General features: G+C 41.5%; 1 protein-coding gene across 7 annotated transcripts in view; it reads right to left on the reverse strand.

Annotated features, from left to right (window-relative positions):
- LOC139560450 (low-density lipoprotein receptor-related protein 1-like) overlaps positions 1 to 15,963 on the reverse strand; it is a 181,259-nt gene extending 165,296 nt beyond the window's left edge. For 5 of the 7 annotated variants that reach the window (XM_071377261.1, XM_071377248.1, XM_071377270.1 and 2 more), the window contains exon 1: positions 15,372 to 15,963. In XM_071377261.1, the coding sequence (XP_071233362.1) occupies positions 15,372 to 15,468 (97 nt within the window). In that variant the 5' untranslated portion in view covers positions 15,469 to 15,963. The remainder of the gene's footprint in view (positions 1 to 15,371) is intronic. The other 2 variants (XM_071377288.1, XM_071377278.1) reach the window with 1 other exon arrangement.
- Between the last annotated feature and the right edge of the window lie 1,234 nt (positions 15,964 to 17,197).

The raw sequence follows: 17,197 nt of genomic DNA on the forward strand, positions 1-17,197 counted from the left end.
CCCCCCATTGAATAGGTTGAGGGCAACTGGCCTCTGGAGAATTCCAACAGTATACATACTACACACATCCATAGCACAAAGCCAATTCATTCACAGCATACTGGTCAGACCTACTACTCTCAATGTTGCAACTTAGGCCCTACATCACTGCAACACAATCATTCCAGAACAGGTCTTGAAGATCCATCTCTCATTGAAAGCCAAGGCAATAGAGAGCTTGTGCAATTCAGGAGTGAAGGAGCCCATATCTACAGTCCCGTTGCTTATCTGTCTGGGAGTAAGAGTAAGGGAGGAATAGATGGAGCAAGCCAAGGAGAAAAAGGGAGGAGGGAGGGAGAACATCAACGACTGAATTAAGATGAGTCAAGTTAAGAATGAAGGATGAGTTGGGGAGAGAGCCCTACGCAAAAAACAAAAAAACTCACATTTTAACTTGGCGGGTCCGAATTTGAGTCGTCTTGAAAGCACCATTAACTGGCCTAAATGGGTTTCTTCACTATAAATGTGGGGTTTCAACCACTGGTGAAGACGGACTTGGCCTATGAGGTATCCGTCACATATCATTGTCGGAGGCCTAAAATCAGTCTCATGGTTTAAGGCATTTCCCAGGTGCCACTGAGTCAGTGTGGGCTTGGGAAATGTCCCATTTAAGAGATTATGTTCACCCTATCTTCAAAGACGCCAGATTAGGTTGTGTGTTTGAGTTGGCGAGAGAGAGAGCGAGTGTGAGAAAGTGTATGACAGAAATGAAGCTCCTTTAGGTAGAGGCTGTTACCACTGGGACTGTGAAAAAGTTCACACATGAGGGAAAGATCCAGAGAAAGAGGGGTTGGAATGACTTATGAAAAAGTACCTGCATAATTTTGTAGAATTAAAAATTGGTGCATGTGTACAGTATATAAACTCAGCAACAAAAAAAACCATCCCTTTTTCAGGACCCTGTCTTTCAAAGAAAATTCGTAAAAATCCAAATAACTTCAGATCTTAATTGTAAAGGGTTTAAACACTGTTTCCCATGCTTGTTCACAGAACCATAAACAATTAATGAACATGCACCTATGGAACGGTCGTTAAGACATTAACAGCTTACAGACGGTAGGCAATTAAAGTCACAGTTATGAACATTTAGGACACTGAAGAGGCCTTTCTACTGACTCTGAAAAACACCAAAAGAAAGATGCCCAGGGTCCCTGCTCATCTGTGTGAACGTGCCTTAGGCATGCTGCAAATGTCAATGTCTGTACTGTGAGACGCCTAAGACAGTGCTACAGGGAGACAGGATGGACAGCTGATCATCCTCGCAGTGGCAGACCATGTGTAACACCTGCGCAGGATCGGTACATTCGAACATCACACCTGCAAGACAGGTACAGGATGGCAACAACAACTGCCCGAGTTACACCAGGAGTCCACAATCCCTCCATCAGTGCGTAGACTGTCCGCAATAGGCTGAGCGAGACTGGACTGAGGGCTTGTAGGCCTGTTGTAAGGCAGGTCCTCACCAGATATCACCGGCAACAACGTCGCCTATGGGCACAAACCCACTGTCACTGGACCAGACAGAACTGGCAAAAAGTGCTGTTCACTGACGAGTCGCGGTTTTGTCTCACCGGGGATGATGGTCGGATTGGCGTTTATCGTCAAAGGAATGAGCATTACACTGAGGCCTGCACTCTAGATCAATTCGGAGGTGGAGGGTCCGTCATGGTCTGGGGCGATGTGTCACAGCATCATCGGACTGAGCTTGTGGTCATTGCAGGCAATCTCAACGCTGTGCGTTACAGGGAAGACATCCTCCTCCCTCATGTGGTACACTTCCTGCAGGCTCATCCTGACATGACCCTCCAGCATGACAATGCCACCAGCCATACTGCTCGTTCTGTGTGTGATTTCCTGCAAGACAGGAATGTCAGTGTTCTGCCATGGCCAGCGAAGAGCCCGGATCTCAATCCCATTGAGCACGTCTGGGACCTGTTGGATCGGAGGGTGAGGGCTAGGGCTATTCCCCCCCGAAATGTCCGGGAACTTGCAGGTGCCTTGGTGGAAGAGTGGGGTAACATCTCACAGCAAGAACTGGCAAATCTGGTGCAGTCCATGAGGAGATGCACTGCAGTACTTAATGCAGCTGGTGGCCACACCAGATACTGACTGCTACTTTTGATTTTGACCCTCCCTTTGTTCAGGGAGACATTAATCCATTTCTGTTAGTCATATGTCTGTGGAACTTGTTCAGTTTATGTCTCAGTTGTTGAATCTTATGTTCATACAAATATTTACACATGTTAAGTTTGCTGAAAATAAAACGCAGTTGACAGTGAGAGGACGTAACTTTTTTTTTGCTGAGTTTACATCATGTATCTTATCACATGTACAGCATACAGATACAGAGCCTTGAGTGGAAAATCTGTCACACAGTGGGAGCAAACAGCAAATGCAGAGGCAACGGAAGGCAGTCTATCAACACACCACTTTGCAATGAGCTGGAGGCAGTATGCATTTTGAAACATATACTTAATAGTTTCAAACCTGAGCGTTTTACTACATATTGTCAGAATTATCTTACATTGCGTCAAAGTATCCTAGTCAAAAATCAGACCATATCCATGGAGGCAATTATTTAAAATAAACATTCTCTCATTGTCCAGTAGCCAACAGCACAATCCTAGTCACATTAGCAACCCATGCCAGTTGTTGCATATTAGATCTCCCCTCGAATTGATATTTTCATCTCTGTCACAGGAAAAGCTTGCTGTGTTCTCCCGCTAATTGCATTATGGAACTAACATTTGCGCGTAGCCTACTGCCTTGTGCGCATTGCTTATAATGTGACGTAAAAAAAGAGTATCAACATTTTAAGCTAAACAACCTGTTGCAGACTCATTGCTTGAAAAAAATAATATATATAAATATATATAGCCTAGGCCTACTGGTTGAATGAATTTGAGATCTATCGTCCCACAACTGTTCCAGAGTCTGGAATAGGCTGTCGTTCTTGACAAACTGACCAATAGAATAGGTAAACTTTTCTACTATGTGGGATAGTAGATTGTCAAAGACTAGTGATTTTTCTGTTCATTACTCATTTGTTGGCTGAGGAAAAGTAAATGTGGACAGTTAACATCTTCAAAGTGCACATCGTTGCATCCTCCACTTGCATGTTGTTAATATGAATGACCATCATCTAAATGTGATTTCTGTCATTCTGAGTACGCCCCAATTAGGTTACGCACCCAATGCAGATGGGCCCGGTAAATTCAAAATGCTGCCGGTCAAATGTCCTGTGCCACATTAGCTTAAAGAAAACCCGGGTGGGTGACTCGTTGGCTGGGTGTCATGCAGGCATGATATCTCTCAGCTCATAATGATATTTCACATTCCCACCCCCCCATGTCCTCCTAGAAGATTCGATTTTAGCCCTGTAATTATGAGTCATTCACAGTCTCAAATATCTGTTTTGTACACAGCCAAGAGTTCAAAATGTTACCTTTGTGTATTAGCCTATGGGAAGTCAGGGTTTTATTACTTTTTATTAAATTCCACTTAGGAGTAGGTCTTTAACTGTCCACCCCATAATCATTCTTAATACACTTACCTGCTTTGCGCTCCCTTCTCACATCTCCAGAGTTATTTTTAATTTAACTGGGCAAGTAACTTAAGAACAAATTCACAATGACGGTCTACTACGACCAAACCCGGACGACGCTGGGCCAATTGTGTGTCGCCCAATCCCAGCAGGTTGTGATACAGCCTGGATTCGAACCAGGGTGTCTGTAGTGATGCCTCAAGCACTGAGCCTTAGACCGATGCGCCACTCGGGAGCCCAGAGTAACATATTGTATCACAAAAGACACCGTCATAGGATTTTGGCCATTTGGAAGCAATTTAGTCTTGAGGCTAATATTATTCTTTGTAATGTTGCAGTTTTTCCATTTTTGTATTCCTAGGTTAACTGTCATAATGATTTGGTATGAAGTTGTTGACAGAAATACTTGGGTCAGTGGTTGTTTGAAGACATGACTAAGTATTTATGTTCTAGTTCATGTATGGGTGTCATCATGTTTTCGTATAGCGATGTGGTGGAGCTAATCAAGCCTTCCCAGCACCGCCAACGCACAGAGGTTTTGGGAATACTGTTGAGGAAGTTTCCAGAGTTACTGGAAGAAGATCCTGGTTCTTTTTTCACTCCCTCGCTCAGCTGCCTCCCCTCATTATTCTCAACCTGAAATGGTTATCGTTGGCAACACCCTTTAATTGGTGCAATACAGATGTGCCAGCGTGCCCAAGGCCATGCGTATAGCCTGGCACTTGAACTGTCTCTTGTCTACGCCCAAATGGCAGACTATTCCCTATGTAGTGCACTGGGCTCTGGTCAAAAGTAGTGCCCTATGTAGGGAGTAGGGTGCCATTTGGGATGCAGACCGTCTATCTCCAGTTTGATGCCTGAGGCTATCAAGTACAGACTATCTTGTCAGGTTTTACTATTAACTGACTACTTTGACAGGCCAATGCTTGCTGAACATAGGCCTTATACACTGCACTAGCACATTATTCTCCTGAAAACACATTTACATTTTCACATTCACCATCTGCAGGAATGTCATTTTCCTTTTGAACTTCAGAGTCACAGACCACTGTTAGGGTGTCCATTAAACAAAGCCCTTGGTGGGCTGACCCTTGCCCTGGGTGAGGTGGGTACATGTTTTGTTCTGGATATTTTATTGCCTCCGATTGTTTGTATGTGGAGGTCAATCAAACAGCCTGGGGCTTCCCGGCTGTTAGGCCTCATACCTGGCCATTGACCATCCTCACAGGGCTGTGGACAAAGCCTGTGAAGCATTTAGAATCCTGCCTATGTTAACGACGGAATGATGTTAGCATGCCATTAGTGCCTCTAAATCACCACTGTGTGTGAATGTAGCCTGGGGTAAGCGTATTAAAACACCTTTAAGTGAGATTAGTGATGTGATGTTTTTTAAACCCCACTCCTCCAGTCAGTACATACTGTGTGCCTCTAGTACACCATAGGCAATTCAATGCTGGGCATTTCCATCAAAAAGGAAACCATGAGCACCAACGTGAAGTTCATAGGAGCATATCAAACTGCATCAAATGAAATCTAAGAATTTATATTTTAGGGAAATGAAGGCATATACATTTTTAGACCACTTTCCATCAAAAAAACATGGCATAAGCAAATGCTTTGATTTCTGGATAAACAAATAGAAAAGGGATTGTAGAAAACATCTACCAGGAAAAACTCTTAAAAGCAGTGGCGATTTTAGCCACATGTACAAAAAATGTTTTGGGGATGCATACCAGCAAAGCCACTACACAACACAATAATTGCACTATATCGGTGGCAAACGGAGCCCAAACTGTTAGGACCTACATAAAGCTGTCCCAACAGCAGAGCTTTCTTTTCAGAGCCATGGATTGAAGCCTTTCCGCCGCTACACCCGGCTATCAGCAGAGCGTTGTCTGGCAGTGAAACAGTTCATTCAGCCTCATTTACTGCCTTTTTTAAAACATAAGGGAACAACAAGCAGATAAGAGGCCATCCATAATTTCGATAAAGACTAATGAGCAAGCTAGGACGAACGTAGTTAATAATTTTTTCAGCCCTTTTGAAATGTACAGCGACAGAATTCAGAAAATGGGCCGTTCTTACAGTGTTCTCCCTGTACACCAAGTCAGAACCGTAGAATAAATAAAGGGGGTGTTTAAGCAGACAATGAAAGCTCTTACAATATTCAATAATTACATTTCTCTAAAACAGGTTATAGGCTACATGTGCACCACCAAGTCAGAACAGTAGTTGAAATTAAGAGGGGAAAATATACCAAATTATTAGGGTGAGGCACATGGGCTACTAAAAGTTTACTACACAACAAACACTCTGTATTACTTTCTTAGCTACAGTATACATATCTCCCTGGCATATTACATAATTTATGCAGCAGCATACAAAACATTTTTGGACTCACCTTGTTGTGCTGTACGCACTTGAACAGGAAGGTGGCACGGCGGTCTTTCGTGGGCAAATTTTGTCAAAGTCTGGCATTCTCTGCATGTATGGTGCTTTCAAGACAACTGGGAACTCGGGTAAAAAAAGGTTGAATCATGGTGACGTCAGTGATCTGAAGGTTGTAGCTCTAGAAAGAGGCCCGAGGATTTCAATTCAGTTCAAAACATATTTTCCTAGTCAGAGCTTGGCGGCAGAAATCTTGCTAGATTGACAGACTGTTGTTGTTGTTGAATGTTTAACATTTTAAACTTGGAAAGAGACCCTTAAACCCAGACTTTGGAACACAAACCCACTCCACTGAATAGCAGGCTGGTGATTGCTTTGGAATGCTTGCAGTTAGCCACTGATTCCTTCCAAACTACTCATTGTTCAATTTGCGATTTCCAACTTGTTGTGTAATGTTTATGTCCAATACGTTATCTATAATTTATTTATCTTCATATGACAAGGATTAAAAAGGATTTGCCAGTAGATTGTCAACTTGATTCATGATGACTGCTAACTAAGATTTTGAAAGTATGATGTTGATATAACAGTCTAATCAAAGCTACTGTAGATATAACGTGATTTGACGTCATTTTATCTGTGGCCAATGATCTTGAGCCTTCTTGGATGGGCACTGTCGCTCTGCCTCTCACTCTCCAGTTGATGTCACCTCTCCTGGATCTTACCGACACCTACCCATGAGCCCCCTCTCTTTCCATTTACTGTAACCAGCATCCTCACCCACTGAGCACCGGACACCCATGGACGTTGACATTTGGTAGTTGACATTAGGTCAGTCCACCCTGGCGATGATGTTAACGTCCACAGACGGACCGGACCCAATTATAGACGTACTGTATGTTTCACAAGTTTGGCTAATACAGTACATTGAGTAGGGCACAGTGCAATACAATAGTAAAGAAAAGTATTGTACAGTATATTGCACTGCACTGAACTCTGCTGTACTCTATTGTAAGGCACTATACTCAGATGTCCAAACCTAATTCCGTTGCCAAAGTCACAGTTCTCCAATAAATTAGTTTTTGTAAATTTCAGTGGAAATTAAAAATAGTTCTTGTGCATAGTCTTGTATAGTTTGTTAAACTTTTAAATCAATTATTTTTGTTTGGTATACATTTTAAAGTTAAAAAAACCTGCAGTCAAAGTGTAATTCCGTTACCATGGAATTGTGCTGATTCCATTGTGAGGGGGGAAAAAATTGCTCGTGGTCAAAGGCTTTCATCACACCTGATTGGGCAGAGACAGAGGCTGTCTTTACTATGATGTAACATCCTGGACAGGGACACACTGTCACATTGATGTCCTCCATCTTCACACCTCATTGACCAGGGACAGAGGGAGTGAAGTGTACTGGACTGGTGATGTTTGTGGACCAAAGGAGATCGACCCAGACACACTGGTTGATGATGTAACATCACTAAAAGCAGGCAACATTTCACGTGTTTTTCATAGCAGATGGAATCGATAAACTACGGTTGTAATGTGTTTTCAATGTGCAAAGGCTGGTGCGTGCCAGGGGAGATGCAATAAATACATATTTAGTCAACTCAACTCTTTCTCACTGTGAATGATAACATACTGAAATGATCAAATGTTTTGCCCTTACGTCATCTCAAATCCTTTTATGTAGCCTAGCGGTTAACAACATTGGCCCAATAACTGAAAGGTTGCTGGTTCAAATCCCCAAACTGACAAGGTGGAATAATCTGCTGTCCTGCCCTTGAGCAAGGCAGTTAACTGCCAACAACTGTTCCCTGGGTGCTGATGTAGTCATTGATTAAGGGGGGGGTAAATGCAGAGTGCAGTCAGGTTGTGTGACTGAATGCATGGTACATCAGACTATTAGATCTCCAGCCTACCAATTACATTTAGGGTAAATTACTTATCTGGTGGTCAGACAGTGGGTCCGATCCATCTCATTATGGTTTCGGTTGAGTTGTATTGTGCAACAGTTGCATGAGCAGATTAGCTGGGACCACAGGTAACAGTGATGGTTTTGGTTACGATGCCACAACTGCTATTGAATCATCATCCCTCAGGGTCTCTTACACACTACATTCATGGGTGTCTACAGTGGATGATGGGTGAAAACAGTCTTAGGGATGGTAGGTAAGTCTAAATGAGAACAAGGTTGTGCATCACACACTGCCTGTATGCTTGTGTTGGTCCCGTGAGAAGACACTAAAGGGTTTCATTATAATCCCCTCTAAAATGTTTCCCTCAGCAGCAATCCAAGTAGCTTTAACTGTCATGCCTGGCCTACTGCACTGTAGGTAGACTGTACAGAATCACAGCCATGCGGTAAATGGAGGTCTCTTATTTGGAACATAATTATTACAGATTCCCTTATTGTTAAAAGGGGATTGTGGTCACATCAAAGAAGCAATGGTCTGATGGTTCTTCCTCTTCCCACTTCTCTGTTGCAGTTTAATGTGTAATCCTCATTTCAAAGTGATGGGGGGGGTAAAGTCTCCACCCACTGTGCACCACCACACCATCCAAACTGCACTTTAGGGGAATGAGACCAATCAAATTTGATCTTATTAAATGGGTCTTGCCTCTCCATACCAGAGACATACATCGAGTATTACAAACATTAGGAACACCTTCCTAATACTGAGTTGCGCACCCCTCAGAACAGCCTCAATTAATTTGGGTACGGACTCTACAATGTATCGAAGGCATTCCACAGGGATGCTGGCCCATGTTGACTCCAATGCTTCCCCACAGTCGTGTCAAGTTGGCTGGATGTCCTTTGGGTGGTGGACCAGTCTTGAGACACAGCAGCGTTGCAGTTCTGGCAGGTAGGAACGTTGGGCCAGTAACCGAAAGGTTGGTGGATGGAATTCCTGAGCTGACAAGGTAAAAATCTGTCGTTCCTGAGCAAGGCAGTTAACCCACTGTTCCCCGATGACGATTAAGGCAGCCCCCTGCACCTCTCTGATTCAGAGGGGTTGTGTTAAATGTGGAAGACACATTTCAGTTGAACAACTGACTAGGTATCCCCCTTTCTTGACACAAACCACGGCGCCTGGTTCGTACTACTCAGGCTCCCGAGTGGTGCAGCAGCCTAAGGCACTGCGTCTCAGTGCTAGAGGCGTCACTGCAGACACCCTGGTTAGAATCCAGGCTGTATCAAAACCGGGCGTGATTGGGAGTCCCATAGGGCGGCGCACAATTGGCCCTACGTCGTCTGGGTTTGGCCGGTGTAGGCCGTCATTGTAAATAAGAATTTGTTCTTAAACTTGCCTAGTTAAAAGGTTAAATAAAAAATATCATACCCGTTCAAAGGCACTTACATGTTGCGTCTTGCCCATTCACCCTCTGAATTGTCCACATACACAATCCATGTCTCAATGCTTAAAAAACATTATTTAACCTGTCTCCTACCCTGTATCTACACAGATTGAAGTGGATTTAACAAGTGACATCAATAAGGGACCATAGCTTTCACCTGGATTCACCTGGTCAGTCTGTCATGGAAAGAGCAAGTGTTCTTAATGTTTTGTACACTCAGTGTATCTACTACTTACATTTGACCTGTAAATCTAAAAGGTCTCAGGTCCGTTGTGCCCCACATGGGTGTAACCGATGTGAAATGGCTAGCTAGTTAGCGGTAGTGCGCGCTAATAGCGTTTCAATCGGTGACGTCACTCGCTTTGAGACCTTGAAGTAGTGGTTCCCCTTGCTCTGCAAGGGCCGCGGCTTTTGTGGAGCGATGGGTAACGATGCTTCGTGGGTGACTGTTGTTGATGTGTGCAGAGGGTCCCTGGTTCGTGCCCGGGTCGGGGCGACGGACTAAAGTTAAACTGTTACATGGGCAGGCCCATTTTACTTGGCAACCCTCCAAGACATGAGCACATTCCTACTGTTAATTATGTACATTGCCCACATACATACATACATACATATCAGGGTTTCTGTCATGAAAATTGTCACCAGACAAGTGACTGGGAAGATTTTTATTTATCTGACATTTGAGAAATGTACCGTTCATCATTGGGTGCGTAACCCATTAGGGTGTCCACCCACGCAGCCAGAGCCATCAAACTATGGATATAGGCCAAATGAGACACATATACATGTCCTTAAAAACAGCCTATAACAAATTACATAAACACTATTCCTTGTTTTCAATGTGCATAACTTTATAGCGTATTCGTTTACTTTCCTAAATCAATAATTGTCCGCCTCGCGGTTCAACTGTTAGGGATTTGAGCAATAAATGCATTGCATGCATAGGCGTCCACTGTATGGTATTAATATGTTAAATATAAAAAGAGAAGAGTAGTTTAGGCCCCAGGAGAGATCAAGATATGCCGGCGGCATTCTACGACACCAACATGCATTTATTTATCTTTGTCAGATAGGCTACTGAGCAGGGTTTCCCAAACTCTGTCCTCAGGACCCCAAGGGGTGCATGTTTGTCCTAGCACTACACAGATTGTTCAAATTCTGAACTAATCATCAAGCTTTGATCATTTTAATCAGCTGTGTAGTGTTAGTGCAAACAAAACTAATGTTTTTATGAAACGCTGGGCTACAGTGTCTGCTATACAGATATAGGCATACGGAAGGAGGCTAATTTGCAATTCTATCCGAATATTTTTTATAAAAGATAAGCATTATATTGTTAGATTATAGGAGTAACTCTGGTAGGCCTAAAACATTGTTCCTCACCTCAAGTTCAACTGTCGGAGTTAATTGGAGCACTGGTGCGCACTACCTTCATATCATAGGCCTGCAGTAAAATAGGTTAGTAGCCACACCTTTACAAAAGTTTCTAAACTTTATTAGGGTAATATCAATAGTCAGTCAAGACATTGATTATAAGGAAAATACAAGCAGGACATTATATCGCGGAAAACACAACGTTACAATTGGAACTTAAATTTGGCCCCCCAAATAAATGGCTCAAGAAAGGTTAGTGCCTACCTTACCCAGAGAATGGCAGCAATAGGCTAATTATATTTATTTAACAAAAGGCCCATGTATAATCTAACTAAATACAGAGCACACAATTAAAAAGACAGGTTGAACTTAATTTATCCAATGAAAAATATCAACAGAATGAAACAAAACACATTTTGCATATTTAAAGAACTGATTTAGATTAATACATAGGCCTACAATAAATACGGATATACAAGAATAATAAAACAAATGAAATACTACAAAAAAATGATAATAATAGCATCCTACCTGAATAGCGAGTTGCACATTAGCCTGCATAAGGCCATTTCTGTGGTGTTAAAAAATATTCTGCTTATCTCATCTATTATGTAAATAATGTAGAATTGCATGAAATGCTTTTATAAAAGGCTATCCCCCCCCCCCAGACCATGCAAAAAAGTTGTCCCGGTGTGTGGAAATCCCAAACATGTGTCTGCTCAACTGTATGCCGGTATGCAACAAAAAAAAAGCACCCCCACCCCACAAACTCAAAACATATTTTAGCAGCTATGACTGGGACAAAAACTGCAACTGGCTAACTGAAGAATGTTTCTGAAAGTCTGACACCTTTTTTAAAACGCCCCTTTCCACCAAAACGCTCAGAGGCGCGCACAGGTAATTGTTTCCAGACGTCCCAGATTTAGTAATTTGGGGTATCCAGTTAAAGTTGGGGGCCGTCTGTTGTGTAGCACCTTCCACATTCTGACTAGATGACACGAGAGAGCTAACAAACCCACTAGAACTTAATAGCTATTAATTGATAAGACATACAAGTTATGTGTAGCACAGAAGGCATGCGCAACACTTGAGCAGCCTAGATGGGCAATTGCACAAACTCCTTCGGTTGACAGATCACTATTATTTTTTTTAATTAGTCTAGAAGGCCTAATCTTCCAGAAGGTCGCATGCTCAACCAAATGCATTGAGAGAGATTGTTGAGATGCTTAAATTGTGCAATCACCAATTGCATGACATCTCACTCATCTTATTTAGGTAACATTACACCTTCATCAGCATGTTAAATTGAATGAAAAAGACAGGATGAGGAGTAGCTTGGAAGACAGAGGCTTTTAAACGGAACGCTTTCTTTAGGAAAGCAGCGGCGTTGGTGATTCTGGTGAAAAGAAACTGAGCAGGTTCATGAAATAAGCAGGCCTTGCAGTTTGTAGAATAACACAAAATACATGGGCTACACAGTACACTACAGTAGCCTTCATGAAATTGGGGAAAGTATTAGGCTACATGTCTTTCATGCAATGTAGCCTTTTTAATGACAATTAACGCAATACGTATTTGATTCAGTAATGAGCTGAATGTAGATGCCAGTAGATGTTTGAAGGGTCATTCCATTTGATTTCAAATCACTTTTTGACCACGCACACACCTTTTGATTTGAGTGCAACTTTCCAAACATACAGTATTTGCCCATGGTAGAGTTGGTCAGAAAGTGACATTTTGGGCCTGATTGCCAAAACTTTCAGGAGTTAGAGGTGCTCAAAGTTTACCCATTTTGCACACCCCACTATGACATGAGACATTCATGTACATCTTCATCACTGGAAAATATGAATAGTTGAGTTTGATAGGATTTAAAAGCTTACCAACAGTGTTGTTATAATTTCCTTTAAAAACAAGTTTAATAGCATGTTGGCATGTTTTTAACCATTAAAGGGGTACTGCGAGATTAAGATTTAGTATTTTGTCTACTTACCCAGAGTCAGACAAACTCATGGGTACAATTTTTATGTCTCTGCGTGGAGTTTGGAGATTATGAAAGTTAACATATTAGCACAATTGCTGGAAGCTATGTGGTTGGTCATTTAGTCTTACAAAGCTATACATAGTAGTCAATATTTTATACATTTGTTAATGTTACTGAGTGACAATCACAAGAAACAAGATTCTATCCACTTCCTCATTCTTTCCCAGAATTCGCATAGAGATCACAACATTGTATATGTCCCATTATGGCGTCTGAGTTCACGGGCAACGCTATCGAGTAACATGCAACGCTGCGATCTCTATGCGACAACAAGGAAAGAATGAATCTCGTTTCTTATGATTATCAGTAACATTAACGAATGTATAAAATAGCGATTACTTTGTATTTATTTTTTACATACAAGTCTAAATGTATGTGTTAATGAAATGATAAGTATTAGTATTTTTGAGTGTAAGGTATTTTCCGTTACGTGTCGGACCCCAGGAAGACTAGCTGTCGCCATTGGCGTCGGGGTGATCCTAATAATAATACAAATTATCATAAAATCATATGTATAGCTTTGTAAGACTATAAATGACCAAATAAAATGTTAATTCGTCACATACGCCAAATACAACAGGTGTAGACCTGAAATGCTTACTTACAAGCCCTTAACCAACAATGCAGTTCAAGAAATAGAGTTAAGAAAATATTTACTAAATAAACTAAAGTACAAATAAAATAAAAAATAACACAATAACGAGGCTATATACAGGGGGTACCGGTACCGAGTCAATGTGCAGGGGTACAGATTACTCGATGTCATTTGCATATGTATGTAGGAGTAAATAGACTATGCATAGATAAACAGCAAGTAGCAGGAGTGTAAAAACAAAGTTAATAGTCCAGGTGGCCATTTGATTAATTGTTCAGCAGTCTTATGGCTTGGGGGTAGAGGCTGTTAAGGAGCCTTTTGGTCCTAGACTTTGCTCTCCGGTAACAGAAAGAACAGTCTGACTTGGGTGACTGGAATCTTTGACAATTTTTGGGGCCAACCACCCAGCTTTAGTGTTGTTAGAAAGTCAATTTCTCTGCTTTTAAGAGGCGCTGGCTACTGTATCGGCAGACTTCCAGCAATTGCGCTAAGCTAACGATATGCTAACTTCAATCATCACTAAACTGAAAGCAGAGACATAAGTGGTATCCATGAGTTTCTCTGACTCTGGGTAAGTAGAAAAATGTAATCTCGCAGTATCACTTTAACATAAATTATCTGAAAACACATAATCGACGATTTTTTCTTTCTTCAATTTCCACTTATATTGTAGCTAAAACCCTAATTTATATAATCTGAGGTGTTTGTGTTGTGCCCAACATCGGTTGAAACAAAGCATACTATTGAATACAGGGTGGATTTCATTTCAATTATAGAAATATAACTCATATAATGGACCTATCCCTTCAAACCATTGCAATTTAACTGGCACACAATTTAAAATGTACATTTTTACTTCCAATTTACTTTCACAAAGATGGCCGCTGGTCCACCCACCGTCAAATGTCAACTTAAAATGTGAATGTCTATTCTATTATCTATATTTCTATGATTAACAGGATTCTATCGAATATTGACAGTATAATGTAAAATAACTGATATTGCCAGTCAAGTCAACCTGATATGTGGATCTCCAAACATATTTGTGATACCATTTTCAAGTTTAAATTTCAATTGTATTCCCATTTTAGTAAATGTATTAGTCAAAACATGACACCCACCCTGTATTCAAGAGTATGCTGTGTCAACTGATGGCGGGCACAACCCAAACAACTCAGATTATGTAAAATAGAGTCTAAGCTACAACATGTGATTTTATTTTATAATCTAAGTATACTAGTTTAGACAAGCTATTTTAAGTTAAAGATAACAAAACAAAAAAATAGTTTGACAACCCTGTTTGCTTTTAAATGATCAAACTCAACCGTTTATCTTTTCCAATGATGAAGACTTGAATTTCTCATGGTATGGTGGGGTAGGCAAAATGGTTCAACTTTGAGCATCTCTATCTCCTGAATGTCTTGGCATTCAGGTCCAAAATGTCACTTTCTGACCATTTCTACCATCGGCAAATATGTATGGAAAGTTTCGTTCAAATCAAAAGGGGTGGGGTCAAAAAGTGATTGAAATCAAATGGAACGACCCTGAAGGCAGTTGCAACATTGTAGCCTAAACACTCATATTCATATCTTATGTAAAAAATAAATGGCTACATAATGACTGGTTACATTTTGTAGCCAAAGACCTCGCTACATGAATGTAGATGTGACAATGTATCGCATCGTTTTCTGTGAATTGCCTACCTATTCACAGTCGCAACCTAATAACAAGATTAGCCTATTCAACGTAGATATGGCAATTGACAACAGATGTGAATTCCAATGGCTGGTACACAAATAAGCGACTGTTTTACTTGCTGCTCTGTGCTAAATCAAATAGCCACATAGCCTAACAATCACTTGAGAGCTAATGTGTATTCCATGCAGCAGCGCACCGGGCAAACATAGGCAGAAATGATTCATGCAAATAGCCCTAAACCGGGTCAACGGTATTTTTTCTGAATGGTTCAAGAAAGGGCAGTAAGGACGGAGCATAAAAGGGAATTAGCGAAGGTTATCAGTGCCGCTTACCGTCAATGGCTCTGGCTGGAACGATTACCTCCAAACTGTGCAAAAATCCCAAGAAAAACAACCCAACCGCCAGCGTGTTCGCTGTGGCGCGAAACATTGTTTCATAAAAGAGATAAAAACAAGATAAACGAAATAAAACTCATCCACCACCGCTTTTTGGTCCTGTCAAGCGAGAGTTCGCAGTCAGCCTGCGAAATGTTTCCGTGCCCGAGCGATGCTCTGTCGATGCGCAACGGAGCTGCAAGGGCTTTGTGCTCGCAACGAGAATAAAAACGGTGTACTCTATCAGAGCTAAAGTCACGGCTTCTCCAGCCCCGGGAATGCTACGGGTTCCTTTGATGCATGGATACCATGTAGCTGGAATTATCTGTTAGCTAGCCTTTCTGGGTTGCTGCACACGAATGCAGAGATGAAGAAGAAACGGGAGAGACGGCGCCTATGATGTGCCCAAACCATACAGGGGTGTCCTTTTCTTTGTTCTCCGTGACAGCCGGCGACACAGTTCTGACAACCACAGCAGAAAATAAAAAAAAGTAATAGCAATTTCTTTCCCAACCCCACCACCTCTGTTGCTGGTGGTAACGCAGATTGAGTCGGTATTGAGCCTCATCCCCTTAAATCAGCGGGCTGATGTGTGTGACGTCACCAACACCAATGGCTGGCCACATTTCTGTCCACCGAGCATCCTGCGCGCCAGGCGACTATTGGGCAAATTATTTTCGGTGACAAGCTCCACGAATCAAACAAGAGCGCGAAGAGTGTATGTTGATAATAGTGCTACCCATTTTCAGTTGTCTCAGATGGATATGATTATTTTTCTTTCAAATGCTAGTGGCGTAGTCATCTCCTCATCCAAAGCCTGTTTCGAATGCCAAATTTGTCCACAGAATCTGCTGAAATATTGATATTTGCCCATGTGTCGTACAGCATAGGCTACCTAGAAAGGCCTACAGTGGCAGCCTAGATTGTGTGAAAGCAGACAAATAAATGTATGAAAAAACATTACATAATTTTGTTATATTTATGTCTGGGTAAAGGTGCATACTTCAGAATTGTTAGCATAATCCTATATCTAGAGTGAGAATTTATTTGCAAAGTTTCAGGACAATTTTTTCCTGGGATGGGAGTGAAACATCCCATAGTAAGTCAAAATGATGAGTAAAGGAAACGAAGTGTGGAAGGTGTTGAGCAGCTCACATGCTCATAACTGCATACACTATCACTATGTTTATGTAGAGGAGACTGGGGTTGATTGTATTTCTCAGCAGTATATTTTACAATTCCATTTTCATTATTAGGAGAAAGACCAAGGTCTTGGATTGAAATGGGGACTCTTTTTATCCTAATATCTTATTCCAACATGGAGTTAAACACCATTAAACACACTGTCGACTTGTGACAACCAGCCCCATCACAGGGTTGTCACACAGTATGGGGTTGGTTGTCACAGTGTTTGCCATTTGTTTTTCAGCAACAATTTAACCAATTTACAAAGTTTTGGAAAAAGTAAATCCTTTATTTAGGGAAAAATAAATTCAACATAGTTAGATGATTTGACATTGTAGTTCTTACTCCACTCAAATCGCCACCCGGCACAGCCAGAAGAGGACTGGCCACCCCTCATAGCCTGGTTCCTCTCTAGGTTTCTTCCTAGGTTTTGGCCTTTCTAGGGAGTTTTTCCTAGCCACCGTGCTTCTATACCTGCATTGCTTGCTGTTTGGGGTTTTAGGCTGGGTTTCTGTACAGCACTTCGAGATATTAGCTGATGTACGAAGGGCTATATAAAATAAACTTGATTTGATTTGATTTGAAATCATCATGTTATT

This window comes from Salvelinus alpinus, chromosome 2 (genome assembly GCF_045679555.1).
Source record: "Salvelinus alpinus chromosome 2, SLU_Salpinus.1, whole genome shotgun sequence".
NCBI classification, from domain to species: Eukaryota; Metazoa; Chordata; class Actinopteri; order Salmoniformes; family Salmonidae; genus Salvelinus; species Salvelinus alpinus.